Source organism: Uncinocarpus reesii, genomic scaffold (genome assembly GCF_000003515.1).
Source record: "Uncinocarpus reesii 1704 scaffold_1 genomic scaffold, whole genome shotgun sequence".
In the NCBI taxonomy this organism is placed as follows: domain Eukaryota; kingdom Fungi; phylum Ascomycota; class Eurotiomycetes; order Onygenales; family Onygenaceae; genus Uncinocarpus; species Uncinocarpus reesii.
The window spans coordinates 4,106,404-4,132,598 of NW_003052500.1; the positions used below are offsets into that span (position 1 = coordinate 4,106,404).

Genomic DNA, 26,195 nt, shown 5'->3' on the forward strand with positions numbered 1-26,195 from the left:
CCACGTCTTCCTCAAGATTGACGATAACAGGTGCATATTCACTTGGTCTCGTCTTCTTCCTCGGCTCCTTTCACTTCCAACTCAACCTGTTCCCCGTCTTCCAGCTCCAGCAAGCCACGCCGTACTATGGAAGCCCTTGATAGTTCCCAATTGTATTCAGCTTTGACAAACTGTTCCAAAAGAGCGAACTCCTTCTTGAACTCAACGCAAGAAGCATCGGCCATGTCATCCACAGTCCTTTTGAGCTTTGCAAGGAGGTTCTTGAGCAAAGTCCCACCGTCTTCTCCATCCATTTCAAATAATCCACCTTCAACATCATCACAGTGCCGCAGTTGTATTCTCAGTGTTTGTAAGACCTTGACGAAAAACTGTTCTCGCTCTTTTATCGCACATTGGCAGGTGAATATTAGACCCAAGAGCCGTTTCCATTGCTCCATACACGAGTAATTCATCAGGGTAAGTACCATCAGGAACGTGAATTGTAATTCACCAAGTACCTGTTCTTCCCCTGCAGTTTCTGCGTCGCGTGGTTGATTAGCCGGGAGCGCATGTGCGATTAGTTCTCCCAATGCCCAAGAACGATCTTGCGCTGCTTCAGTCCGCTCACGTCCTATGGCACCTTCACGCCAGGTTTTCTTCAGATTGACTGGAAGAAACTGTAGATCCTTCTCTTGTTCACCAGCAGTCCCGGCCGCATCGGCAATATCTTTTGTAGATAGGCCCGGAATATGGTCTGTATCCCTCCATGCTGAACCTCCAGACGAGATTGTCCAACGCTGTGTAGAGGAACCCAATGTACCGTTGGACGGGCCCAAGATGCGGCTCAATACTGAAGGGGTTATGTGATCCGACAGTTTTGCCCAGTCGCCTCGGGCAGGAGAGCGTTCGTCTTTGCCACTCATAAGACCACGACCTTCTTCACTTGCTCCAGTGGTATTCTCTGGTATCGTGTTCAATCGCGATGTGTACGCCAGCAGACCGCCGGACGCCCATATCGCCCCCAGATTAGCCCTGAGACCCATCGCCTCCTGTCGTCCAGCATCGTTGCTTTCATCGACGGGAACCAGGGTCTCCAGGGCAGTATCCCATTTGCGCAATCTGATATCTATCCCACCTGCACGAGAGACTTGATTTGAAGGTCCATTACCCTGCCCTTCAATATAGAACCATTCGCCACTCCTCAGTGAGAAGCTCTCTGTTGTTCCGGTGTACAAGAAATGCGCGCCAGCCGGAAGGTCTTTGACTCCGTGGAAATTCGGCGTAGAGGTGAAGGAGAAAAGGTCAATACCAACTAAAGTTTTTGGAGGGAGATCGCTAATGACGAGGGTCGGAGTCGGCTGAGGGGAGCCTGACATTTGGTAGGGTGCTTTTTTGATGTATATTGGTTTTGAAATGGTAGTTTGGTAAGAGTGGCGGAGAAGATGATCTCTTATGTATTAGCCCTTCACAGCTAGGTAGAGTGGGGGAAGGATCTCTCATCAATGGAGAGGTACTCGGATGAAATCGAGATTGCTAGGCTCTGAGGTTATTGTTTGATAAGCCCACAGATGCTTTTCATCATGATAGGTTCGAGAATATATTTTGGGAGCGTACCCCGTATAGAGTAAACATCAGGATCGCCAGGGCTCGTCCACTGAGTCGTGATCTTACATCATTACTAAAGTGTTTATATGCGGGGCACCCATAACATACTGAACCAAAGAAGATTACAGCCTATTTTGATAGCTCGGAATTGCTCAGATACCTCATTTGATTGCAAACTATTATGAGAATGCTAACAAGGCTCATATACGGTACATTGCAAGTCCGGGATAAAGCAAATAAGAAGACCAGGCGAAAATGCCGTTCTTCGCGTTTATTCCATCCACATGATGCAAAAGATATTGGAAAAGTATCCATGCATTCCATCCTCGCCCCAACCGCAGATTGAGATCCGGCGGCAGCGGGGTAGTGCGAGCAGTCGGCTCACAGACGACGACCACGACGACCACCCTTGCGGCGGGTGGAATCGGAAGGAGTGGGAGTGACGTCCTCGATTCTTCCGATTCTCATTCCAGAACGGGCCAGGGCGCGAAGAGCGGATTGAGCACCGGGGCCAGGGGTTTTCGTGCCGTTACCTATAGAGCAAAATATTAAAATCTGAAGAAGTGGAGCGTTGATAACCCTGGGATATGTGGATCTTTCCATACCTCCGGTAGCACGGATCTTGATGTGAAGAGCATTGATACCCAATTCCTTGCAGCGAGCAGCAACATCCTGGGCAGCCAACATAGCAGCGTATGGAGAGGACTCGTCACGATCGGCCTTGACTTTCATGCCGCCAGTAACACGGCAAATAGTTTCGCGACCACTATAACAGCAAAAATGACTTAGCCACTATTTTTTGCGCAACGCTAGTCGCATTCAATCCGATCGGGCAAGCGTGGTAATCCGGCGCCAGCCAGATTGCTGCATATAGATATGAGGATAAGACGAACCTGAGATCAGTGACATGGACGAAGGTATCGTTAAAGGAAGCAAAGATACGGGCAACGCCGAAAACGAGCTTGCCTATTCGGCGTTCAATCAGTCAAGCTCAAGGATCGGGTCAGCTGAGAAACAACTCTTACCATCTCCGGACAGAGGTCCAAGAGAGACATTTTCGGTGGCGGGTCGCTCGGTCTTCTTCTTTGGAGGCATTTTGGCGGCGGTGGATGGAGGATGTTGTGGATAGCAGCAAGAAGAGAAGAATTCGGCTCTTCGTCGCTATTTTGATTTCGATTTCTTTGGCACTAGGGCTTCGACCGGTGTGCCCTAACTTCCAGACAGGGAGGGCGGTTGCTGACTAAGCATGCTAGCTGGCTGAAAGTCAAAATCGGCCTCGAATTAAATTTTCTCTTCTTTCTCTTCTTCTTCTTCTTCTTTCAACGCTGCAAGGTCGACTGCACGTCAATTCCCACAGCTTCCTCTCCACAGAAGGCACTGTGGCAGTCACTTGAGTGTCTTCTGCAATACACACACCTATATATATTCATCTGGGGAGAAGCGTCTCTTGCGGATACGATCCGCTGGCTTCTCTCAGACCACTGCCCACCCGTTTATAATCTGGTCATTTGTTTTCAGAGAACCTGTTGCTATTTTTCCAGGGATCAAGCAAGGTGACCTTCCAAATGGCGGACCATGATACCCGTCGAAGATCCATTGGGATCATCGGGATGGGCGACATGGGCAGGATGTACACCCAGCGCTTGAGTAAAGCTGGCTGGAGGTAAACTCCCTTTGTCTAGCTTCTTCCGCAGCGATATCGCCGCCCGTTGATGTTGGTTCATGGTAAGCTCAACCCTTTGCTATATCTTCTCTTATTTATCTGATGACTTGAGTGCATTTGGCTCGAGTATGGCTCGATACAACCATCGCACTATTCTGGTGTGGATGGGGAATATCTTGCTGTCACTGATGTAAACGCTCGCTACCTAATTTTTGCTTTGTCTGATACTTCGTTCTTTATTCGCATTTGCTATCATACACCTGCTTGCGGTTGACAAGTGCTAATCGTGATATCGAATCCAATTAGATTTCAAACCCCTGCTCGATACTTGCGGCTGATGTGTTATGCTAGCATTAATGCCTGTGACAAGCCTGCCAACTATGATGCACTGAGGCAAGAATTCGCAAACGATGTATGTTTGTTCACTAATATCATCAATTCTACATTGATGCTCAAGCCTTTTTTTGCCGAGTAGAAAAATACCAATATATTACCCAACGGACACTTGGTCTCCAGAATTAGCGACTACATTATTTACAGTGTAGAGGCGGAAGCCATCAGCAAAATTGTCGCGGAGTATGGTCCATGTATGCAAAGCCGATTGAATTCATAACTATCATCAAATTTTGTCTGACAAGTCCAAGCAACCAAAGTTGGCGCAATTGTCGGTGGCCAAACTTCCTGCAAAGCCCCCGAGTTGGCCGCTTTTGAGAAATATCTTCCTGATGATGTGGAGATCATCTCGGTCCATTCGCTACATGGACCCAATGTGAACACCAAAGGACAACCGCTGGTATGCATCATCATATAGGCTGTGAACCATGCAAGTAACCGTTTAAATCTAGGTTCTGATCCAGCACAGAGCCTCGAAGGAAAGCCTCAAGTTCGTTGAACTTGTATTCTCGTCTTTCGAGTCTAAATATGTGTATCTTAGCGGAGAAAAACACGACCGCATCACTGCTGACACGCAGGCTGTAACTCATGCTGCATTCTTGAGCATGGGAACTGCATGGCATGCGAACAACCAGTTTCCATGGGAGATTCCTCGATACGTAGGCGGCATTGAGAATGTGAAGATCAACATCACTCTGCGAGTTTACTCGAATAAGTGGCATGTCTATGCAGGTCTGGCGATATTGAATCCGGCTGCTAAAAAGCAGATCCGCCAATACGCGGAATCCGTGACAGAGCTCTACAAATTGATGCTCGGTGGTCATCGAGAGGAGCTCAGAAACAGGGTCAAAACCGCGAGAGCCGCCGTGTTCAAGTCGGATGCTGTGAAGCAGAATTTATTGCTTGAAGACGAAGTCCTAGACCGGTTTTCCCTGTCGAGAGGGCTGACAGAGAAAATGCCCAATAACCACCTTAGCTTGCTGGCGATTGTTGATTGTTGGTGGAAATTGGGGATCGTTCCCTATGACCATATGATCTGCTCAACCCCAGTACGTATGCTCTATTTGACTGTTTTGACTTGTTTACCCTGACGCTTTATTCACATTCTGGCTAGCTCTTTCGACTCTGGCTCGGAGTGACAGAATATCTATTTCGAAAGGAAGAGTTGCTCGACGAGGTCTTGGAGACGGCTATCAATGATAATACCTTCCGTTCCGATGATCTCGAATTCACATTCGCCGCTCGTGTTAGTCTTCCTTCAAACACCGGGGCACACTTTTGACATTGAGAGCTAACTGATACTCTCGATAGGCGTGGTCTGACTGCGTTTCATTCGGTGATTTCGCATCCTACCGCGACCGATTTGAACGGATACAAAGCTACTTTGCACCGCGGTTCCCTGAAGCTGTCCGAGTAGGTAATGAGATGATAAAAACAATTCTGGAGAAAACCGAGAAACCAGGGGTCCCACTCCCTTCGCGTCCTTAGACTGTATGTGATCTCTCTCCACCTTCATGCAATTTACGATCAAGTATTTGTGCCCGCAGTGATTGTGTGGTGGGACGTCGAACTAAGGATTATCCAATTCTCCTTTTGATGAATCTTTCGGGCTTATATTATCTGAAAAGTGAGGTAAATGGGGGACTGGGTTTGCCATTCAGGCTTGTTAGCGACATTGAGCGACATCTCAACGATTCCACAGGCTAGCTGCCGCTATTGATAGTCTCGGGGACAATATATAGATTCAACAATATATCAATATAAGAATATCCATATCTTGCACAAGGACAACATAATCAACAGTTCGTACCTTTAGATGCTCCCTTAGCATAGCCCTTCTAGCAGCTAGGTGTGCACGGAGGGGGTTAATGGGAGGCTGATGCACGGGGCATTGTTTAATTCTGAGCAAGTATGTCCCTTGCCGTCTTACGTATACCTTTTCGATACTTGCTCTTCATGGGTAGCAGAAGCTTGAACTTCGGACGAATGGTGCCATTTGAATGTGCAGATCACGATGCTGTGTAAGGTGTATGGACGGGAGTATTAACAATCATGAGCTCTATTTATCGGCCCCGATTTGAGCCTGTAGAGCAAGGAATGCCTCTCAAAGACCTGTTATAAATTTTTGATTGGACTCAAGAACAGCTTCCCAAAGCTGGCAACATAGCCGTTCACAGGTTCTTGTTGTCATTCGTTATACGCCCATGCAATGCCCCTGTTGCAATGTGTTTCCCAACTGCGAAATCTTGATCGAAGAAGGTTCCTCAGGGTAGCATCAGGTTGCTGGCAGCTTACTAACAGCCTGCTTGCCAGAGGCTGATGGTTCTTCACAAGGGGAAATTGTCAGTTGCATTGAATTTCAAAGTCTTGCGATTCGTGCGAAATGACGGATGTCTCGACAGGGGTATTGTGTCCCAGGAAAGTCGTTTTGATTCCATCGTTGGTGTATCCTGGCTTCGGAGGGCGCATCTTGGACTGCTAAGAGGCCAAGTCTTCTCTCTCCGGGGAGAATGATGCAGAACCGGTCTGTAGCAGGAATCATAGAAAGGTTCCAAGTTGGACTCGACAGCAAAGCCTCAAATGAGTTGCGTTTTGAACACGAGATGGATCGCGACAACCCCTGGCACTTGACACTCAAACCAACGCTCCATGAAAAAACGGTTGAAGAGGATGGCCACGACCATCTCAGTCATCACTTATCTGCGGCCATTTCGATATTCCAAAAGTTCAAATCAGCCATGCGATCGGCTCTTTGCACACTCTTGGTGGTTGTTTCGCCTGGACAGACCGCCAAAGATCATGATTCCATTTGGTCTGCGCCTCGTCCCACCGGCTAGCTAGGCTTGGCCTGGCTGGTCAAGAGCTTTTTTTTATTCTCTGATCTGGGGCCCCCGGAGCATGATCAGACCAAGAAGCCTGAGCCAATCTTCTTTCATCTTGGGCGAGCCGTGATTCGCGTTCGATTCGCCCTCCCTCCTGAGCTGCAGATCTCCCCAGCCGAAATTACGTAGGACAGTGTTTTCTTCTGACATGGAGGAACCAAATTGAAGAGGGCTAAAAGGCCTTGTCATCCTGAGACACAGTCCAGCTGGTGGTCAGGATCGTTTTGTTTGATCGGCTGGCTGTCAATGCAGATAGAATCGGGAGCCTGCAACATTTGTTTAAAACACTTTCGTGTTTCTGCTCTCTTTATCCTCCCCAGGGACAGAACAATCGTTCGCTTCCCACTTCTGAGTATTCGCAAGTGTGGTGGTTGTGAAGATGAGGATACCTAATCTCGGCTCGGCCTCAGTTGCCCTGGCCTTTGGTACGTGAAATTGTTTGGCCTTTTAAAGTCCATGTCTAACAGGTGGCGGCAGTGTCAAGCGCGCTGGGGAAAACGGTTCAATACAGTCCTGGAAGTCAAGCTGCTGGCATAACTTATCATGTCAACATCCCGTCGTCCACCGCGTCCTCCAAGTCCGGCCCCATATTCTTTCAAATCTCGGCGCCAGATGACATTCAATGGGTCGCTTTGGGACAAGGCACTGGCATGGAGGGCGCAAATGTCTTCATGCTGTATTCTGCGTCCGCTTCGAATGTGACACTTTCCCCGCGGCTCGCGAAGGGCCTATATCAGCCTGAAGTGAACCCCAAGTCGAAAATTTCCCTCCTCGACGGCACAGGAATTATCAATGGCAAGATGGTTGCGAATGTGAGATGCGATAACTGCCTATCATGGGAAGGCGGCTCCATGGACCCGACAGACACGATGAGCTCATGGCTGTGGGCGATGAAACGGGGAAGATCCATCAAATCGTCGAATGTCGATGAGAACCTACAACGGCATGACGACAAGGGGTTATTCTACTTTGATTTAACGCAGGCGGTCGGTGGTAATTCCGACAATCCATTCTCCGATATGCCTTCAGATGCCCCGTCTCCATCTTCTACCGGCTCCCCCGGCTCTGCTCCCGCACCAGGGGAGAAATCAACAGTCGAAATTAGGCGCATTGCTCATGGACTGATCATGTCGATTGCTATCGTGGTTCTCTTCCCGCTCTTCGCATTGACAGTTCGCACCATCCCGTCGAAGAGGACTGTTCCATTCATTCATGCTCCACTTCAATTCATCACCCTCTGTTTAGCAATTGCCGGTGCCGGCATCGGAATATCGTTGGCCATGGATCTGAAGGTTATCTCAGGCTACCACCCAATCATCGGACTTGTTACCATTGGGTCGTTGCTCCTTTTCCAGCCGGCGCTTGGCCTCGTCCAGCATATTCATTTTCGAAGAACCGGCGAGACGAGCTCCTTTGGCATTATCCACCGCTGGGGTGGCCGTCTCCTGCTGGTCCTGGGCGTCATCAATGGCGGGTTGGGTTTCATGTTCAGCGGAATCGGAAACCCCGGCGTGCCAAAAGCGGGCGCTATTGCATATAGCGTGATCGCGGGCGTTATCGGGCTCATCTACGCGGGAATCATCGCCGTGAAATCGATGAAGTCGAAAATTAATGACAGTGCTCAAGTAAAACTCGATAGTTTTAACGGCAGCCCAAGACTAAACACCTCCGTCGGCCAGGGGAATGGAGAGAGGATATAGGTTCCGATGTACTTGGATTTATTTTCTTTCGTTCAAATTACCTTTTTTCTATCCGCTTTATGCGTTCCAGTGTTATGATGGGTCGGCTTTCTACATTTCATGACTAGTCCTTGCCTTTATATGCCATTTAAATGAATGCTTGTAGCGCAATCCAAACCAGAAGTTAACCACTTGGTGGTCATTAGTGTTATTCTGATTCAAATCTAGGACTTCCTTTTGTTTAACTCCGAAAATTGCATGCTTGTGAAGAAGCTTAATCTTAAGCTTGAGTTGGAAGTGGACTAAAAGTGCCATATCCCTGAAACTATCAATGAGAGCGGCTGTATTTCCACGCTTGTGTCAGGAACACACTTTCACGGTAGAAAAACTCAGGAATTTGGCTCTGATCTGACACTTGTGGCGGATGACTGCTAATATGGATGTGCTTTGGACCTTTATTTGGGCCAACCCGCAACGGCTACGAGGTGCCTGGTTTGTCAAGGCAGCATGAGTCCCTGTGTGTAGCCGCCTAGTTTTGATAGTTACCCCTAAGGCTAGTTACCGCCCACAGCTTAGCGCCAGCCGGGGAAATGTCACGAAGTTAATCTCAGGCTGCTCCCTGACTTAAAACCACCCCAGAATCTCACTTCCCCTTCATTATCTCTGCAAAGGAAGAAAGACACTGTTTCCCTCCAATGTAAGTAGCAATCTTGCTTGCGGGCCCAACTCGCCTTCCCTTCAGTCTTGTGGTCTGAGCAACGCTGTGAATGTCAAGGTGCCGCTCGAGCCCTCTTGACTTCCATAGCTTCCTCATTTCCCCTTTCTTCTTCCCCTGACACTACATCTTATCTTCCACCGCCAACGCTGACCGTCTCCAAGTGTCTGGTGCTTCAAAGGATCAGGCTAGTTTGCAAATTAATGGCAACCTATAATAGAACTGAGAGAGGCTCTTCTGAGTTTTCTCTGCCAAGGTACGCACTACAGTCAAGCTAAACTATTCAGCCCCTCAATGTGACTTCCAGCGTTTTGCCATATCACTATGTTTTCAGGTCGGTTTGTGCAATCTTGGACAAGGCTGACTGATTGTTTCTGTGTCCAGCTATGGAAGTATTCCGGAAAGTGTATGGGCCCGCAATCAACGACACACATGCCCTTACTGACTGTGGGCATTTCCAGCATGGATCGTCGTTGACATCCCATTCTGACATTGCCACTGTCACAATTTCCAAGTCTGAATATGATTTACTGGTGGGTATCTCATTTGTTATTCTCACAATGGCTCAGGTTTGGAGGCTAATGGTCTTTGCTGTAGATCCGCCGGTCTTGTGAATATGGTACGGCTACCTCTACATCCTTACCCCTTTTTTTTCGACCATACTCTAAGTATACTTGTGGTGGTACCAGAGAGACTGAAGCAAGCTTTAATACAAGGCGGCATACCCCAGTCGTCTCTCGAAGTGAGGGTATCCTACCTAGCGTAATTCGGAACTCTATTGACACAAATTCGAGACTTTGGTCTACAGTCCCGAAGATTCTTATGAAGTCCCCCGAGAAAGCGGACACAACTCTGACCTAGCCTGTCGTGACTCACAGCCTGTTTCTTACCTTGCACAATCTGCGACGGTCAACCAAGCAAATCAAGCAAGTCCATCACACTATCCCCAACGCAATGCGATGGAAATGAATGTACACCGACCAGCTGGGGTGCCCATCCGTCAAGAGCCTTATGATCATGACGAAGTCTCGACTCCGAGTGATGAGAAATCGGGTTCCCCATATTCTGGCAACGGGCATACCGCTTCAATGAAGTCCCACGAAAATGGAGCTGAAAATCGTACAGTCGTGCTAAAAGGCATCCCAGAACGCACTACACACGCTGACATTACCGCTGCTATCCGTGGAGGAGCACTTGCCGATATCTTCCTTCGTGCCAGGGAACGGGCCGCAACTGTCTCGTTCACTTCTAGCAAAGCTGCCCAAGAATTTCTCCTATATGCCAAACGAAGCCACTTATGCATACTTGATAAGCCTGTGAGTTTGAGGAGTAGCTTTCCTTGATGGCTGGTGACTCACAGGCCTCCTAGGTTGATGTTTCCTGGAGCGACCGCCAATTTATTCTATCGAGTTACGTTGCTTTACAGGTTTCTAATGGAGCAACCCGAAACATTTTAATCCGCGGAGTCCACCCAAATTTGACAGAGGGCCAAATCCGCGAGGACATGGAGCATATTCACAATCTAGTGATCGTTTCCATTACATTCTCCCAAGGTAACGCCTATATCGCCACCAATTCAGTTCAGAAGGCATCATTTGCACGCAACTGCATGAGATCTCGCATGCCCTATAAGCTTATGAGGATTGAGTACTACCCTGACGAATGTGCGGAACCATTGCCAAAGATACAGAATGTACCACGGAAGAATATTCCTCAACCAGTGAGAAAATTGAACCCGATGGCCAATCGATTCGAAATGCTTCATTTAGATGAAAATGAGGATGATTCCGACGAAGCCGAGGAGCTGACAAGCTGTGCTTCAATTGCAGGGGGAGTCAATTGGACCAACACCCCCATCGCTGTCTAACTATTAACTCGACGGCTGCTGGTTTTTTTCTTTTCTTATCTCCTAACTAATTATTGCATTACTTGGAGCATCCACACGCACCGCCCGGAGCACAATACTCGACCATCATACCCGTCTATTCTATGTTTCAACTCTGCGCCGTTTTATGGTTTATATGCTCTTATTAGATACCCAATATCTTTGAAGCTTCCCTGGGTTTATGGTGTGGAGACTTGTCTTTTCTATCTCTTTCGACTTTGGGGTATGAGGTGCGGCCGGTTGCAATACTCATCTAGAGCCATAGTTGCTATTTGCTATAATAATTAACAAGCCCAACGTGGCCTTGAAAGTTGACCATATAGAGTCACCCGAGCGTGAATACTTGTAGCTTCTATTTCACGTGATCGGGATCCAGAGATGCACGCTAAGATAAGATAAGCACAAAGCACTCACATTGAAGCGAAAATCGAAAACCTGAGTTCAACATCAAAAATTCAGCAGGGCAGCAACCTCGACGTCAAGGCGTACGCGTAGCGCACCGTACCCTCTTATACGAAGCGATTGAGCTTAATCACAAGACCGTACCTATCAATTCTCCCTCCGTGCGCGCAGAAATGTCAGTCGACGCTCGCACAGCGTACCCGGCCAGCCGACCGGCTCCCAACTTGCAGGATGAATCAGATGTTGAAGAAGAGGCACTCGTGAACAATTATAAGGAGCAAGTACACTTCGACGATGGAATGAGTGAATTGGATCGCACCACCTCGTTAGGAAGTGCCTCGCAGGCACAGGGTATCCAAGCGCAGCTGGCGGCGGCAGCGACTCCGCTCGAGTTCCAGGCGACCCTTGAGACCAAGTTTGCGAGCTACGATAATTACTGCAATCTGTTCCATTATATTTTAAACTCTGATGGGCCGGTGGATTTGGAAGTGCCTTCTGTACGTCGGGCTTTTTTTTTTTTACTTTTTCTGGAATACTTTTGGGTGAAAGACAAGGCTAACATTGATATGAATTGTTTAGTATTACTGGGCTTGGGACGTGATTGACGAGTTCATCTATCAGTTTGAATCATTTTGTCGTTATAGAAACCGGGTTGCCCGTACCGGATCGAACGAGGAGGAAGCACAGCTGCTCCGGGAAAATCCCAACACTTGGGGATGCTATTCCGTACTCAACGTCCTCTACTCCCTCATTCAACGGTCTCAAATTAGCGAGCAACTGGCAGCCATAAAGCTCAACGAGGACCCCATGGCCGTTGCTGGGGAGTATGGGTCTCGCCCTCTTTATCGCATGCTCGGATATTTCTCGATCATTGGCTTGCTACGGGTCCATTGCTTGTTGGGTGATTTTAGCTTGGCTCTCAAGACTCTTGACGATATTGAGATGAACAAAAAGGCAATGTTCGCACGGGTCATGGCCGCCCACTTCACCACGTACTACTACGTTGGTTTCTCATACATGATGATGCGCCGCTACGCGGACGCCATCCGCACCTTCAGCCACATCCTGGTCTACGTCTCAAGAACCAAGAACTTCCAAAAGGGACGGGAGAGCTATGACGCGATTGCGAAGAAGAACGATCAGATCCTTGCGCTCGTCGCCATTTGCGTCGCTTTCCACCCAACCCGTTTGGATGACACTATCCACTCCGCCCTGCGTGAGAAGTACGGAGATCAGCTCACTCGTCTCCAGCGTGGTGGACCAGAGGCGCTCCCACTATTTGAAGAACTTTTCCGTTCTGCTTGCCCCAAATTCATCAGCCCAACTCCACCTGATTTCGAAAACCCAGGACTCAACGTCGACCCAGTTGACCATCATACCGCCATCTTCATGGACGAAGTTCGCAATACCCTTTACAACCCAACTGTGAAATCTTACCTGAAACTTTACACCACCATGGATTTGAAGAAGCTTGCTGGTTTCCTTGATGTCGAACCTGAGCAACTTCGGTCTTGGCTTCTCGTGAACAAGCTCCGCAGCAGACAGGTAAGATGGTCGGAAGGAGGTTTGTTGGAGGGCGAAGTCGTCAACTCTGGTGATTTGGATTATGCGATTGAGGGCGACTTGATTCATATCAGCGAGGCCAAGGCTGGTCGAAGACTGGTGGATTGGTATTTGCGCAACCTTGCTAGGACTTATTGAACGGCTCAAAGAGGATTAATTGAGGGTGGTTTCCGAGTTTAGCCCACGTTCTCCGAATTGCGCAGATAGTGTTCTAGCGGTTATGGGGAAAAATTTGTTTTGATGCTACTCTTTTATCTCTTTATGGCTATGAGCAGAAAGACGCGGAGTCTGTGTTTGGATTTTCCCGTCTCTAAACGGCCTATGTTGTTCAGGAATGATCTCTTATCAAGAGCGTCATGATCATGATTTCCATTACCTCTTATTAGGCGCCCTTGGTCTATGTTTTTTTTCTATTATTCTAATGGCTTATTCCTCTTTCACTACTCGAAACTTTTCGATTCATGGCTTCAAGACGCGCATCCATTGCTCATGGTTTCGGCATAAAATTGGATGATTGTGTGTTTCGTTTTTTGCTGCCAACGTGCAAAAGTCTATGTCGTGTATTATACAAAAAGAAGGCATAGAAATGCATACATGGAGGAACACGCGGGCCCATGTGTCTATGTAGCAGGTTGTCGCAAGCCGTGGCAAGGTGCAGACCTGTACCTATACGGCCTTGGTACGGCCTTGGAGTAAACAATTGCATTCCAAATCATCACTCGGTAACATCGAAGCTCGTCCCACAGCCACAACTACTCGAAGCTCTCGGGTTATTCACAATTTTGAACTGACTCCCTATCAACTCAACGGTGTAATCGATCGTACTGCCTTTAAGCAGTTCCAACGATGCAGAGTCCATGACCACTTTCGCCTCGCCCGCTGGCGGGGTATTGGTTTGTGAAGCGTCTTCCGAGTCTGCTTCGAAAACAGTGTCCTCCTCCCGATCGATTTTAGAGGATGGGTCGAGGGACATTAGGTATTGGAAGCCATGGCAACCGCCGCTTGTGACGGTGACGCGAAGATGATCGTATGGTTCGGCCTTGGAAGATTTGGATGAAGGGTCGGTTAGTTCTCGGAGGCGCTGGTCGTCAGTTGTTAGCTATTGCGGCTCAAGCGACGGCGCAGAATCGAGAGACAAGAATGGCAAAAGGAAAATAAATCGCAACAACAAAAAAACATACAACAGCCGGGATTCGCTGGTGGTCACCCACCCAACTACTAGCCGGCCGGCAAGTGGCTTAAGTACGGCTGAGCGGACGGGAAGCCCTGTTTTCCACTTCCTGTGGTCGTATGTGCTTGGTATGTAAAGCAACTTGCATTATCATCGCGGAAGAGGATTTTGATTTTGGGGCCGGCAAGCAGAAGTTGATCAACCATACCTTTGCAGCACGAGCAGATATCTCAACCGTCATCGGATTCCCATCATCATCGGCCCTCGGATTTAAAGAAACGGTCGTCTTCTGGTTCGCAGCCGTCGTTGAAAATGCTAATCGACGATCGAGCAAGAAGCGGCTCTGTGCTTGGGTTTGGCGGAAGCCTCGAGACGCTCGGGAAATCCGCTGAGGTGACGAGGTCAAAGAGGCAGAGTGAGGACCGGAACGGGTTCTGAACCAAGCAAAGCGCTGTTTTGAACTGGTCGAGGAAATGTGACGCGCGCATTGTCGGGAGAGGGATGCGGCGGGAGAGCTTGGACACTGGGTGAGCCGACAGCCCACCGAATAGAGCGTTCGCTGTGACATTGTGCGATTTATTGGCAGGCGGGAATGCAGATAAGAAATGGGATTCTCAGTCGAATCTGGAATTATCCGTTGCCTCTCGCATTCAGTTCCATCGCGAGATTCTGACTAAGTTGAATCACGCCACTCCGATTGGCTCACTGCGGACATCTTGCGCAAAAAGCTCATTCTACGATGGAACTACATAGACTGGTAGATATGCGGAAGAACAGAGTCAAATGATAGCGGCTAAGTAGCTGAGTCCCTTATTATTCTCACAATGCTCACAGCGATTTTACTGCAGATCCATACACTCGACGCCACAGACCTCTACAGGACCAGCACGTAATTATTCCTCAGTATTAATAGTCAGGGAATTCACGCCACATGATATCCGCAATCCGATCGATCGGCGCCAGCATAAACGCTGATACGGTTTCGAAAAACGGCTGAGTCGGCGCGTTCGGGTGGGCTCTGGTGGGCATCAAAATCTTGGTTCGTTCAAATCTCCTGGAGATCTGTTCCGACACCGGCTCATCCAGCACCGACTCCAGAGATGGGAGATCTTCGTCCTGCTCTTCGTCAAAGTGTTGGTTCAGTTTGCTCATGAGCTGATCTAGCGTGACGCGATATTGCGGATCACTAGCCGACATCTGCTGGAGCTGGGCGAGGGTAGTTTTGATCTATCATTTCCAGCCTTGTTAGCATTTCGACCAACTTCTTGGGGGGCTATCCGTAGCCATACCTGTTGGTTTTCATTCCTCTCCTTATCGGCTATGACTTTGCCGTGATCCATATGAGTCTCGAGGGCTGGGTAGACAACGAGCTCCTCAGCCACGGCATAGCGGGCGAGCTCCCAACCAAGCTGTTATCGTTTCAGTGCAGGAGGAAAATTTGGGCTCATGATACTGGATGTTTACCTGGTTGCCCCAGCGCTGCATTGTTTCGGCATCCGGGGCCTCAATGGTCTTCTGGTAGTGATCGCGCATCTCCTCCTGATCCTGCTTTATCGCATCTGAAATCCGAACCATCTTGAAAGCGATTGTCGCTCAGCGTTGCTAGGTGTGTGTGTGTGTGTGTGTGTGTGTGTGTGTGTATACTATTATTGAACGGTATGTGATATATTGGGCCGTCGTCCTCGATGAGAGTTCAAAAGGGCCACCTTGGTCTGGCAGGGCGAGATAGTGGCCATTTCATCTATATATGCTCCTACCTTTGAGGTCACCGGGCAAAGAGTTCCCGCTGCTCGCCCGTGATGCTGCTCTGCGATTGGCAAATATTGTGGGATAAGCTCTCGTTCACGTCATTTCGATGAAGCTTCCAGATATTCCAAGATTCGGTGCTTTCTGGCTGTTGTAGATCGAGCAAGAAACCGGTTCAGCCACACTTGATTGACCAGGCTCGCTATATGCAAACTAGTCGATGGTTGGCTCGTAGGAATTGAGGCCAGAGGATGGATAGATGTATATTAGGCAGTTCTCAATAAACATCTAGAGGAGGGCGTAACGGGCTACAGTTTGTTTGGTCGTTAATCCGGCCCCGCAGCCTCTAGATGCTCCTCGTTCCGGTGCGATGCTCTGCACACCTGCATTCCATCACAGTTGATTGTACCTTGGGACCTAGAGTCGAACATGGCCTCGCTTGTTGAAATCGATTCTCTCGACATTACAGTCATCGTCGACAATGAACTTGATGTCATGTCCCCTCCCCCGCCAAACACGGTCCAGTCGACCGGGTTGATGGGGAACATCGCACTCGAATCTCCCCATGCCTTGCACGATAGAGGGGATGCTTCCAAGGAGCTTCGCATGAGCAGCATTTGCTGCTCCGCCCATGGGCTCTCAGTGATGATCGTAAGCCTCCAAGACTTGTGGATTTTCAAGCCGGCCGCGGGATGAGCTTATGCGTGATTCGACAGACAGCTACAAAAGGAGATACCAAACATACGGTGCTGTTCGACACCGGTCCCGAAGAAGCCGTTTGGGAACGGAACGCCAATCGCCTGCGGGCTGACATTTCGACGATTGAGCTCATCCAGCTATCGCATTGGCATCGAGACCACTCAGGTATGAATGAAATGTGGCCCGGGCTTGGGGGGCGTTGAGGATGTTGACAGCTCGACATGGATAAGGCGGCATGCTTCGCGCGATACGAATGATCCGAGAAGCACAAAGGGCGAATGGTCGCAGCGGCCACGATCTCGTGGTTGATCTGCACGACTCACGGCCAGACTACCGGGGATTTACAATTGGCTCCGAGACAGTTTCACTGGAGGCAGACCCCACATTCGAGGAGATTGAGGATGCTGGGGCAAGGATCGAGAAGAGCACAACCCCCCATACGGTGCTGGACGATATGTTTCTGATTTCTGGGGAGATTCCGCGGGTGACAGAGTACGAGACCGGTTTGAAGCATGCAGTGCGCTTTGATAAAGCAACCGGTACATGGGACAAGGACGAGGCGATCAGGGATGAACGACTGCTTGCATGTAATGTGAAAGGTAAGATAGAGGGCGGTCGTCCTTGACTGTGCGGCTACTCGGAAGCTGATAAGATCTCCCTAGACAAGGGTATTGTGATATTCACCGGCTGCAGTCACGCCGGCGTTGTAAACGCGTCGAGGCACGCCGTGGATTTGGTGGGGAAAAACGTCCCCGTCTACGCAATTTTCGGTGGATATCATCTTGCCGGAAGCGAGCCCGCCCATATCGAGGCCACCGTCAGAGATCTCAAAGCGTTGGAGCCCAGGCTTCTGCTGCCAGGCCACTGTTCCGGCTGGAGAGTGAAATATGAGATCGAGAGAGTCATGCCCGGTCGTCTGCTTCCGGCGACAGTTGGCGCCAAACTCGCATTTTGATGATGTTGATAATTTCCCATCTGCTTTTTCCGTAGTGTTTCGCAGTGCCCCCCTCCGCCGGAAGATAAACTCCTTCGAGACCGGCTGGCACCGGATATTTAACCGTTTTGCCTCTTTGCAAGCTCACTAGCTCTGAAATCATGCCTAACGCTCTTCTTCTGCCGAAACTCAGCCAAAGCTGGCGATGGCTCGGACTATGTAACCCTGGGCAGCCAGGAGTGGGGTGAAAGTCAATAATATCAGTGAAGGGGACCTTGACCCTCGCCGCTGGAGGCATAAAGTAGTCAAACAAGGCCTCGATCAGCTCTGCAAAATTGAAAGTAGTTAACTATACATTCCCAAAACCACAATGGCAGACGGTCTCAAAACAGAACTCCCCTACAGGGGCTCATCTTTTGGAAGGGAATACGCCGAGTCGCTGGATGCTGCAGATCCGCTTCGCGAGTACAGGAACCAATTCATCATCCCGTCCAAAGCAGATCTGAAGCGAAAAACTATTGCTGTCGCGGAACAAGGTTGGATCTTCCCTTGCTGCGACATGTAGGCACGGTTAGCTGACCAACACCCGGTTTACTAGAGAGCCCGTCTCCCGACTGCATCTACTTCTGCGGAAACTCCCTTGGCCTTCAGCCCAAAAGCACTCGTACATACGTCGACAGTCTTTTGCAGACATGGGCGACCAAGGCCGTCCTCGGGCATTTTACGCGGCTCGAAGACTCGCCTTTCCCAGCGTATATGGACTGCGATGATGCCTCTGCGAAGCTGATGGCCGGCGTCGTGGGCGCGCTTCCAAGTGAAGTAGCCGTCATGAGCACGTTGACGGGTAACCTGCATCTTCTCATGGCCAGCTTCTATCAGCCAACAAAGGAGAAGTATAAGATAATCCTTGAGGGGAAGGCTTTCCCTAGTGACCATGTAGGCGGACGGGCATCATACTTGTTCTTTGCAGGGCTGTGGCTGATACATTTTTGCTCTAGTATGCCGTCGAATCTCAAATTCGGCTCCACGGTTTTGATCCCAAAGATGCCATGGTGCTCATTGAGCCCAAGGATCTAAAAGACCCCGTTCTTCCGACAGAAAAGATCCTCAAGGTCATCGACGAGCATGCTGATAGCACTGCCTTGATCCTGCTGCCTGGCATCCAGTATTATAGCGGACAGTATCTCGATATCCCAACCATTACCGCCCATGCCCACTCCAAGGGTTTACTTATCGGCTGGGATTGTGCCCATGCCGCTGGAAATGTTGAACTGAAGCTACATGAGTGGGACGTGGACTTTGCGGCTTGGTGCACCTACAAATACCTGAATTCGGGACCCGGTTCCATGGGAGGTTTGTTTGTGCACGAGAAGCATGGCAAAGTTGACATGCAGAACAAAGAGGACCCTTATAGACACCGGTTGTCTGGCTGGTGGGGTGGAGACAAGGACCTGCGATTTCTCATGGATAACAGTAAGTTGCTCTCGGAACATGGTGACAAATGGCCCTTTTCAATCCGTTAACAAGATCCCTACCAGAGTTTGTTCCTCGTCCTGGCGCGGCTGGATTCCAGCTCTCGAACCCATCCGTGCTTGATATGAGCGCTGTCCTCGCTTCGCTTGACATGTTCGACAAGGCTACAATGGCTGCAATCCGGAAAAAGTCCCTTGCTCTAACTTCGTATTTGGAGCACTTACTCCTTAACTCCCCCAGCAATGTCCGTCCGGACGGTGAGCTGTTCACCATCATAACGCCGTCGAATCCCGAAGCTCGGGGAGCACAACTAAGCGTGCTGCTGAAACCCGGGTTGCTCGAAAGCATATTCGGTCACTTGGCCGACAATGGCATTATCCTCGATCAAAGAAAGCCTGATGTGATCCGCGTAGCCCCGGCACCATTATACAACACATTTGCCGACGTCTGGGATTTTGTTCACGTTTTCTTTGAGGCCTGCCGCAAAGCAGGCCAGGAGAAAGATCAGGGAAATTAAGGAAAATTTCTCAATAGGAGTTGCACGGCCATTCTTCCATATCGCCCTTTAGCATGGTGTACATACATCTAACCGTCGCCTTTATGTTAGGACTTAGTAATATAACTATGGCTTGATGCTAACAAGTAAATCATACTGCCAATAATCAAGCATAAATTTCCTTACAGTATTGTGCTGGAGCTGCGTTTTCAACATTGACCCCAGGTTTCCTTTCATGAAGCTTGTAAAACTCAGGGGTTGACAGGCCATGTCATAGTAATTCTTTGGCAGAATCTGGAGATGAACAACATTACACAACAGTGGTTTTGCGGGTCCTGTCCTGCAGGGCCCTTCATACCGGGAACATGCTCGCGGTGAAGCTGATACTTCACCCAATCTGCCTTGTCTTTTCTGGTTGAAAACTTTCATAGTGGCCCGGAAGGATGCAAGCTCCGTGTTTGCCTGCGCGATGCATATCTAACCCTTTCCAGTCCGTAGTCAGCATACCGGTTTGGGGAATACTCGGAAGATAGTTTGATAGCATGGTTTGGGCGCCAATGTGGAGCCGGACTGCATTCCGTGCTGCCATCCCCTTTGTTCCCGCGCTTAACGGGCAACAATCTTGCAGACACAATGGGGAGAGGTGCCACAGGAATGGGCCCCGTGGTTCCTGCAGCGCGACGGGATGTTGCTGTGCATGACAGATTGTATTTTGACCTTGGTTCTTTTCTCTTGAGCTCAAGCCGGCATTTTTATCCCGTAATGGGGGAAGATCTGGCGTGCATGGCCCTGAAACTATCATGAACAGGTGGCCGGGCGATTGTTGGCTTGCAATTATGAACGGCAGGGTTCATCATGTAGGTGTTACGGCATGGTCCTCAACTGGCATTCTCCTTGCTCTTGCTGTGCAGTTCTGGGATCAAGATCGGGATTGATAGGCATCGATATCACAAGCATGCTAGCGGTAACGATCACATTCAAGAGAACGCGAATCCCAGCATCAGTGGTTCGCTCTTTCTTGATGTCTGATCTCTGGCTTGAGCGGTGAACTTGGTCTACCTCTGTTACCCCTCATCAAGGGGAACTTGTTGTTTTCAACCCTCTGAACATCTTCACAATAGGGCACTATGGCGTCTGCTGCTCTGAGAGCCAGCGATTCCACCTTGGAGAATGGCTCATTGGCTGGGGTGGAACCAAATTGCAGTCCCAGTCTTGTTGAGAGCGGGGAGTATATGCTTGACGGCCCTCAGGAGGAGCCTGTATACTCTGTCTTTTCGCCAGGTTTGCGGCGATACATTGTCGTCTGTGCTTCATGGGCTGGCCTCTTTTCCCTTCTTTCGGCAAACATTTATTTTCCGGCGTTGAATGCCATGGGGAGAGACTTGAAGGTTTCTGCCTGGGAGATGAACTTGAGCATCACAACATATATGGTATGTATCTCGAAGTAAAAAGAGATTCCTTAATATTGACCAGTTGATGGTCCAATGGATAGGTAATGCAAGGTTTGGCACCGATGTTCGTGGGAGATTTCGCGGACACGGCAGGCAAGCGACCGGCATATATGGCTTGTTTTGCCATATATATTGCTGCGAATATTGGGCTGGCATTGCAGAACAACTTCGCGGCTCTACTTGTGTTGCGGTGCTTGCAGAGCGCTGGGAGCGGCGCGACGATTGCTCTTGCTTCTGGAGTTGTGGCTGATATAGCCCCATCAGCCCAGAGGGGGTCGTATATCGGTTATACCATGGCAGGCTCGTCGACAGGTCCTTCGATCGGGCCCGTAATCGGTGGTTTGCTGGCCCATTACCTGAGCTGGAGAGCAATATTCTGGTTCCTCGTTATCATGGCTTCGGTGTTCATTATCCAGTACAGCTTGTTCTGTCCGGAAACATCGAGGAATATTGTGGGAAACGGGTCGATACCGCCGCCGAGGTGGAATAAGTCACTTGTTTCGTATGCGGACAGGCATGAATCGAGCCAGCATGCGGATCGGCCAGCCATGAGGCCACAATGGAGAATCCCTAATCCTGTAAATGCGATATTGATCGTGTTTCGAAAGGATACCATGCTCACGCTCTTAAGCAATGCAATTATTATCTGCGGGTATTACGTGATTGCCGCTTCCATCCCGAAAATTTTTGACGAGAAATATGGATATAGCGAGTTTCAGATCGGTCTTTGTTTCCTTCCGTTCGGCGTGGGCTCTGCCGTGGCCTCAATCATCACCGGCTATATCGTCGACTGGAATTACAAAAGAATCGCCAAGGAGATTGGGTATCCCATTCAAAGAAATAAGGAGCGAGACCTGAAGAATTTCCCGATCGAAAAAGCAAGGCTTCAACTAACGCTACCGCTTCTTTTTGTCGCATGCTGTAGCACACTGGTGTTCGGCTGGACCCTGCAGTTTAATGTATCTGTTGCATTTCCCCTAGCTGCTCTATTCTTTGCTGGAGCGTCGCTGCTCGGCGCTTTTAATACACTTGGAACACTGATTGTCGATTTGCACCCAAACAATGCCGCGACAGCCACAGCCGCAAATAATCTTGTTCGGTGTCTTCTTGGAGCGGGAGCGACCGCGGGGATTCTACCCATGGTAGACAAGTTGGGTCGGGGATGGAGTTTCACTGTGGTAGCTTTCGGTATGCTCACCACGGCTCCTATGATGTTGGCTACCGTTTATTATAATCCAGGATGGAGAAAAGATCAAGAGAAGTGAAATCGATGTCCGTGGAAGGGAGTCATGATAAGGGGAAATGGAAAAAACAAATCCCAGAAGCGACTGGCAATAAATTGATAACAGGGCCGGGAAGCAAGTAACGGAGGGCTGTATATACGGAGTAGCACAGCGAAACTGCAGGCTTTCTCATCTAAATGAAAAGTAAGCCCTTTCAAGAGGTATCCTTTCCGTTTCCCAAGCAAGCCAGTCCGACCTCGTAGTTCTGAGAATATCAGTTAGCCATCGTCAAGCGGAGCATGAAAACAACATTAGTGTCGAACATACGGCAATAATCCCATCCCGTTGACCTTCCACACACCTAACGCCAGAAGCACCAATTGCATCAAAACATACACCATCTTCACTCCGATCAATTTTGTCCGGATGCCCTCCGTCTCAAATTTGGCAAAAGCAGAATTGGTCGCTAGCAAGCCTTGAATGGGGCCTTTGAACAGCATGAAAACCATCATTATACTGAAAATTTGTAGGCTGTTTCCGGACATGTACATCATTATGGCGTTCATTGGGAGTTGCTTTGCCGGCGCAAAGGCAATTTCCCAAGCTTTCTTCAGCTTGAGCGCGTCGGTTTCGGCGGAGCTTCGTGGGGATGAGCCGGAGGAGGGTGCGGACTTGAGCTGTGAGAAAATAAGAAATGCCGTAAGACTAAGAATCGCCATGTTGCCGACAGAGAAAGCAACGATAGACTCACTGGTTTTGAGCTGGTTTTTGGGGAGGATGAGTAGCCTGGCGGGTTGGGGAAGTTTGCCTTTGAGGGCTTCGGAGGCGTTGAGTTCATGTCGATGGCCCATTGAGGGAGAGCAACCGGCGAAGCCATGCTGAATATGAATAGGTCGAGTAGCGACTGGAGGCCTTTTGTGCGTCGATGGTAGGTGGTGGTGGTGGTGGATGGAATTCGCGGATGGTTGAGGCCAGGCAGTCAGTCCAGGTGGAACCGTGGCGGCTGTCTTGTGTTTGTACCGCGTCCTGCAGCCTCACAACGTTCTTCTCGTCTTCCACTCAATTGAGCCGGTAATCAACGCTGAGCTAGAGTGCAAAGAGCATACGAATCTCAGCTATCGAGTCGATTTTGCTCCCTGGCCGTTTCTTGATGTGATTGACGACGCCCCAAGCGAGAGGGTAACCCTGCCATCTACTTCCTTGTCCCGACATCGCTAGACGCAACCTCAGAAGCTTTCTCCGCAGTTAAGCAGCAGACGGAACGATGTCCTCGAGCGGGGGAGATGCGAAGCTATTTGCGAGGGTATGTGCTCTGCCCATATCTCCTGCTGCCCTTTTATTGCGCCTCTGTTTCGTTTCTGAGCTGCTATTTCATCTATTGTCTATCTTTGGCTATTAGCATCTCCGAAAAGGAGAGCTGCGGTACTTGATCTTCTGACGCATGCCCCTTTGCGTACCGGCCTCCCCCCGGAAGTCGAGATGTTTGCTGCCAGAGTGTTTATGCTGCCACATTCGGCGAGGGCAGCTCCCGCTTACAATACGCAGGGCAAGGTCAACGAGCTCCGCATGGAGCTCCATGGCGGCGGCAAAAAGGACAAAAACTACTCCTCGAAGAAGATTGCGTTGAAAAGGATCGTGGCGAATATGACGATGAGCAATAATGATATGATTGCACTTTTCCCCGACGTGATTGAATGCATGACCATTCCAAGCCTTGAAATCAAAAAGATGTATGCCGGCTCCTCCTCGCGCGAGCGAAAGTGAGAACATGGCTGACGGATATCTGGCTAGGTGCTTTTTATTCCTCGTCAATTACTCCAGAACGAAACCCGACGTCGCGATGAAAGCACTGCCATATCTACTAGATGTACGCATCGAGGGTATAACGGCCTTGGTTATTTCATAGGCTAACCGGGGGACGTAGGATATGAATGACACAAATCCCCTTATCCGTGCCCTTGCTCTGCGAACTATTTCGTATCTCCACGTTCGTGAATTTGTCGAGGCCACCGTCCAGCCGATAAAGCGGCTGCTCAACGATGGAGATCCCTATGTTCGTAAAACCGCATGTTTTGCGGTTGCAAAGCTCTATGACCATGATCGAAGGCTTGCTGAGACATCAGACTTGATCGATCGACTGAATGGCATGCTTAAAGATGAAAACCCCACCGTTGTGTCTAGTGCACTAGCTGCACTGATGGATATATGGGAAAGAAGCGAATCTATCACGCTGACGATTGATTATGCTAGCGCTTCAAAAATGATTTCCATTCTTCCAGATTGCTCCGAGTACGTTTGCTCCCGCGGCTTACCTACCTGGCATACCAAACTCACTCTCTTTTAGGTGGGGACAAACCTACATCCTCGAAGCTTTGATGTCCTATGTGCCCCGAGAATCTTCAGAAGCACTACTATTAGCTGAGAGAATTGCACCGCGCCTATCGCATTCGAATTCTGCGGTTGTATTGACCTGTATCCGTGTTATACTCTACCTGATGAATTACATCGCCGACCAAAAGCAGATTACGTCTTTAGCACGGAAGCTCTCACCTCCGCTTGTAACGCTTTTATCTAAAGGACCCGAAGTCCAGTATTTGGCCCTTCGAAACGCAATTCTTATTCTACAAAAACAGCCCGAGGTTTTGCGAAACGACATCCGTGTCTTTTTCTGCAAATACAATGACCCGATCTACGTCAAAGTCACAAAGCTCGAATTGATTTTTATGTTAGCAACCAAGGACAATATCTCTGTGGTATTAACAGAGTTGAGAGAGTGAGCCTCACTAGACCCACATCATGTACACATTATTAACTATCATCATAGATACGCTACCGAGATTGATGTGCATTTTGTTCGTAAAGCAGTACGAGCTATCGGAAAATTGGCGATCAAAATCGAGTCCGCATCCAACCAATGCATTGAAACATTGCTAGACCTGGTTAACGCCAAAATCCCATATATTGTCCAGGAAGCAACCGTGGTCATACGAAATATTTTCCGAAAATATCCGAATCAGTATGAAGGCATTATCGGAGCAGTCATGAAGAACATCGACGAACTTGATGAGCCTGAAGCGAAGGCGGCTATTATTTGGATAATTGGACAATATGCGGATCGGATAGAAAACTCCGACGCCTTCTTGCAAGATTTCTTAGCAACATTCCACGATGAACCAGTGGAAGTTCAACTTGCGCTTCTCACAGCAACTGTAAAATTATTCATACAACGACCCACCAAAGGCCAGCAGCTTGTTCCGCAAGTTTTGAAGTGGTGTACAGAAGAAACGGACGACCCGGATCTCCGGGACAGAGGATTCATGTACTGGCGGCTCCTCTCTACCGATCCAGCAGCCGCAAAAGATATTGTGATGGGTGAAAAGCCACCTATTACAGCAGAAAGTGAGCGGTTAGATCCTCGCACTCTCGAGGAGCTTTGTCTAAATGTCGGAACTTTGGCAACTGTCTACCTGAAACCTGTGCAACAGGTTTTCCGAAATGCAAGACCAAAGCGCTTGGGAAACAGTCCTGCATTACAGAAATCACCGGCAGGCGAAGCTACAGATACCCCGTTCTCGATACCCATATCTACCCTTCTCGCAGCGAGGAATGATGCTATCCCTTCAAATATTAACCCTACTTTAGGTGGCGACATGTCTGCAGCTGTGACCGCCGCTGATGTGTATTTCGCTGGAGTAGGAAGTCAACAAATGGCCGCGATGAGCTTGGCTGGCGGTGATGCCGCCGATGAGGGATCAAATGGCTTACAGTCACCGCAATATATTGTGAACCAGGTTGGCCAACAACCATACCAACCGCAAGCCGTGGGCGGGGCGGCTACGGGTGAATTGCTCCTCATCTGAGTCTTGAAGGTATTTTTGTGCATTAGTTGAAAAGGGATTTTCTGGGAAGTTTGGCAACAATACATTGTATATACCAGGCATGGAGTACTATATTGTTCTTGCTGAGATCAGAACTATGACTGCACCTAGCATTTTGCTCGCTCGCTGTTGATTTTTTTTTATTTAAAAAAAATCAATGGGAACATTCTTAAACATATGCCCGTACCAACGGCTTTTTGAAATGTATTGACATCCGTCTTCATTCTTTACCACATACTTATGGACAGATATTATGCTATGTCAAAAAGCTTGGGCCAAATATAAATCAACTGTGCTGAATGGGACAGGACAATGCTGGGTAGAAAGAGAGCCCCTGGATACCCAAACAAAGCATATT

The 26,195-nt window shown here is 49.1% G+C and overlaps 11 protein-coding genes across 11 annotated transcripts; 7 read left to right on the forward strand and 4 right to left on the reverse strand.

Moving 5' to 3' along the window:
- Positions 1-38: 38 nt before the first annotated feature.
- Positions 39-1,355, reverse strand: UREG_01594 (uncharacterized protein; the record flags this gene model as incomplete). The annotated part of the gene is made up of 1 exon (XM_002542032.1): positions 39-1,355. The coding sequence occupies one exon, from the start codon at positions 1,353-1,355 to the stop codon at positions 39-41; it is 1,317 nt and encodes a 438-aa protein (XP_002542078.1).
- Positions 1,356-1,965: 610 nt separating this feature from the next.
- Positions 1,966-2,679, reverse strand: UREG_01595 (40S ribosomal protein S14; the record flags this gene model as incomplete). The annotated part of the gene is made up of 4 exons (XM_002542033.1): positions 1,966-2,117; positions 2,190-2,350; positions 2,478-2,550; positions 2,610-2,679. The coding sequence occupies 4 exons, from the start codon at positions 2,677-2,679 to the stop codon at positions 1,966-1,968; spliced, it is 456 nt and encodes a 151-aa protein (XP_002542079.1).
- Positions 2,680-3,149: 470 nt separating this feature from the next.
- UREG_01596 (prephenate dehydrogenase) lies at positions 3,150-5,128 on the forward strand (the record flags this gene model as incomplete). The annotated part of the gene is made up of 8 exons (XM_002542034.1): positions 3,150-3,231; positions 3,267-3,309; positions 3,599-3,659; positions 3,723-3,834; positions 3,886-4,040; positions 4,093-4,689; positions 4,755-4,886; positions 4,952-5,128. 8 exons carry the CDS (start codon positions 3,150-3,152, stop codon positions 5,126-5,128), a joined length of 1,359 nt encoding a protein of 452 aa, XP_002542080.1.
- Positions 5,129-6,901: 1,773 nt separating this feature from the next.
- Positions 6,902-8,222, forward strand: UREG_01597 (uncharacterized protein; the record flags this gene model as incomplete). The annotated part of the gene is made up of 2 exons (XM_002542035.1): positions 6,902-6,947; positions 7,000-8,222. The coding sequence occupies 2 exons, from the start codon at positions 6,902-6,904 to the stop codon at positions 8,220-8,222; spliced, it is 1,269 nt and encodes a 422-aa protein (XP_002542081.1).
- Positions 8,223-11,376: 3,154 nt separating this feature from the next.
- Positions 11,377-12,904, forward strand: UREG_01598 (eukaryotic translation initiation factor 3 subunit 6-interacting protein; the record flags this gene model as incomplete). The annotated part of the gene is made up of 2 exons (XM_002542036.1): positions 11,377-11,700; positions 11,783-12,904. 2 exons carry the CDS (start codon positions 11,377-11,379, stop codon positions 12,902-12,904), a joined length of 1,446 nt encoding a protein of 481 aa, XP_002542082.1.
- A 577-nt stretch (positions 12,905-13,481) lies between these two features.
- Positions 13,482-14,505, reverse strand: UREG_01599 (uncharacterized protein; the record flags this gene model as incomplete). The annotated part of the gene is made up of 2 exons (XM_002542037.1): positions 13,482-13,865; positions 14,146-14,505. 2 exons carry the CDS (start codon positions 14,503-14,505, stop codon positions 13,482-13,484), a joined length of 744 nt encoding a protein of 247 aa, XP_002542083.1.
- A 338-nt stretch (positions 14,506-14,843) lies between these two features.
- UREG_01600 (uncharacterized protein) lies at positions 14,844-15,512 on the reverse strand (the record flags this gene model as incomplete). Its single annotated transcript, XM_002542038.1, has 3 exons — positions 14,844-15,164; positions 15,227-15,346; positions 15,402-15,512. 3 exons carry the CDS (start codon positions 15,510-15,512, stop codon positions 14,844-14,846), a joined length of 552 nt encoding a protein of 183 aa, XP_002542084.1.
- A 600-nt stretch (positions 15,513-16,112) lies between these two features.
- Positions 16,113-17,007, forward strand: UREG_01601 (uncharacterized protein; the record flags this gene model as incomplete). The annotated part of the gene is made up of 3 exons (XM_002542039.1): positions 16,113-16,334; positions 16,400-16,547; positions 16,613-17,007. The coding sequence occupies 3 exons, from the start codon at positions 16,113-16,115 to the stop codon at positions 17,005-17,007; spliced, it is 765 nt and encodes a 254-aa protein (XP_002542085.1).
- A 679-nt stretch (positions 17,008-17,686) lies between these two features.
- On the forward strand, positions 17,687-19,306 carry UREG_01602 (kynureninase; the record flags this gene model as incomplete). Its single annotated transcript, XM_002542040.1, has 4 exons — positions 17,687-17,852; positions 17,915-18,252; positions 18,315-18,789; positions 18,855-19,306. 4 exons carry the CDS (start codon positions 17,687-17,689, stop codon positions 19,304-19,306), a joined length of 1,431 nt encoding a protein of 476 aa, XP_002542086.1.
- Positions 19,307-20,412: 1,106 nt separating this feature from the next.
- On the forward strand, positions 20,413-22,001 carry UREG_01603 (uncharacterized protein; the record flags this gene model as incomplete). The annotated part of the gene is made up of 2 exons (XM_002542041.1): positions 20,413-20,715; positions 20,778-22,001. 2 exons carry the CDS (start codon positions 20,413-20,415, stop codon positions 21,999-22,001), a joined length of 1,527 nt encoding a protein of 508 aa, XP_002542087.1.
- A 1,222-nt stretch (positions 22,002-23,223) lies between these two features.
- On the forward strand, positions 23,224-25,819 carry UREG_01604 (uncharacterized protein; the record flags this gene model as incomplete). Its single annotated transcript, XM_002542042.1, has 6 exons — positions 23,224-23,262; positions 23,505-23,689; positions 23,751-23,826; positions 23,884-24,248; positions 24,304-24,732; positions 24,784-25,819. 6 exons carry the CDS (start codon positions 23,224-23,226, stop codon positions 25,817-25,819), a joined length of 2,130 nt encoding a protein of 709 aa, XP_002542088.1.
- Between the last annotated feature and the right edge of the window lie 376 nt (positions 25,820-26,195).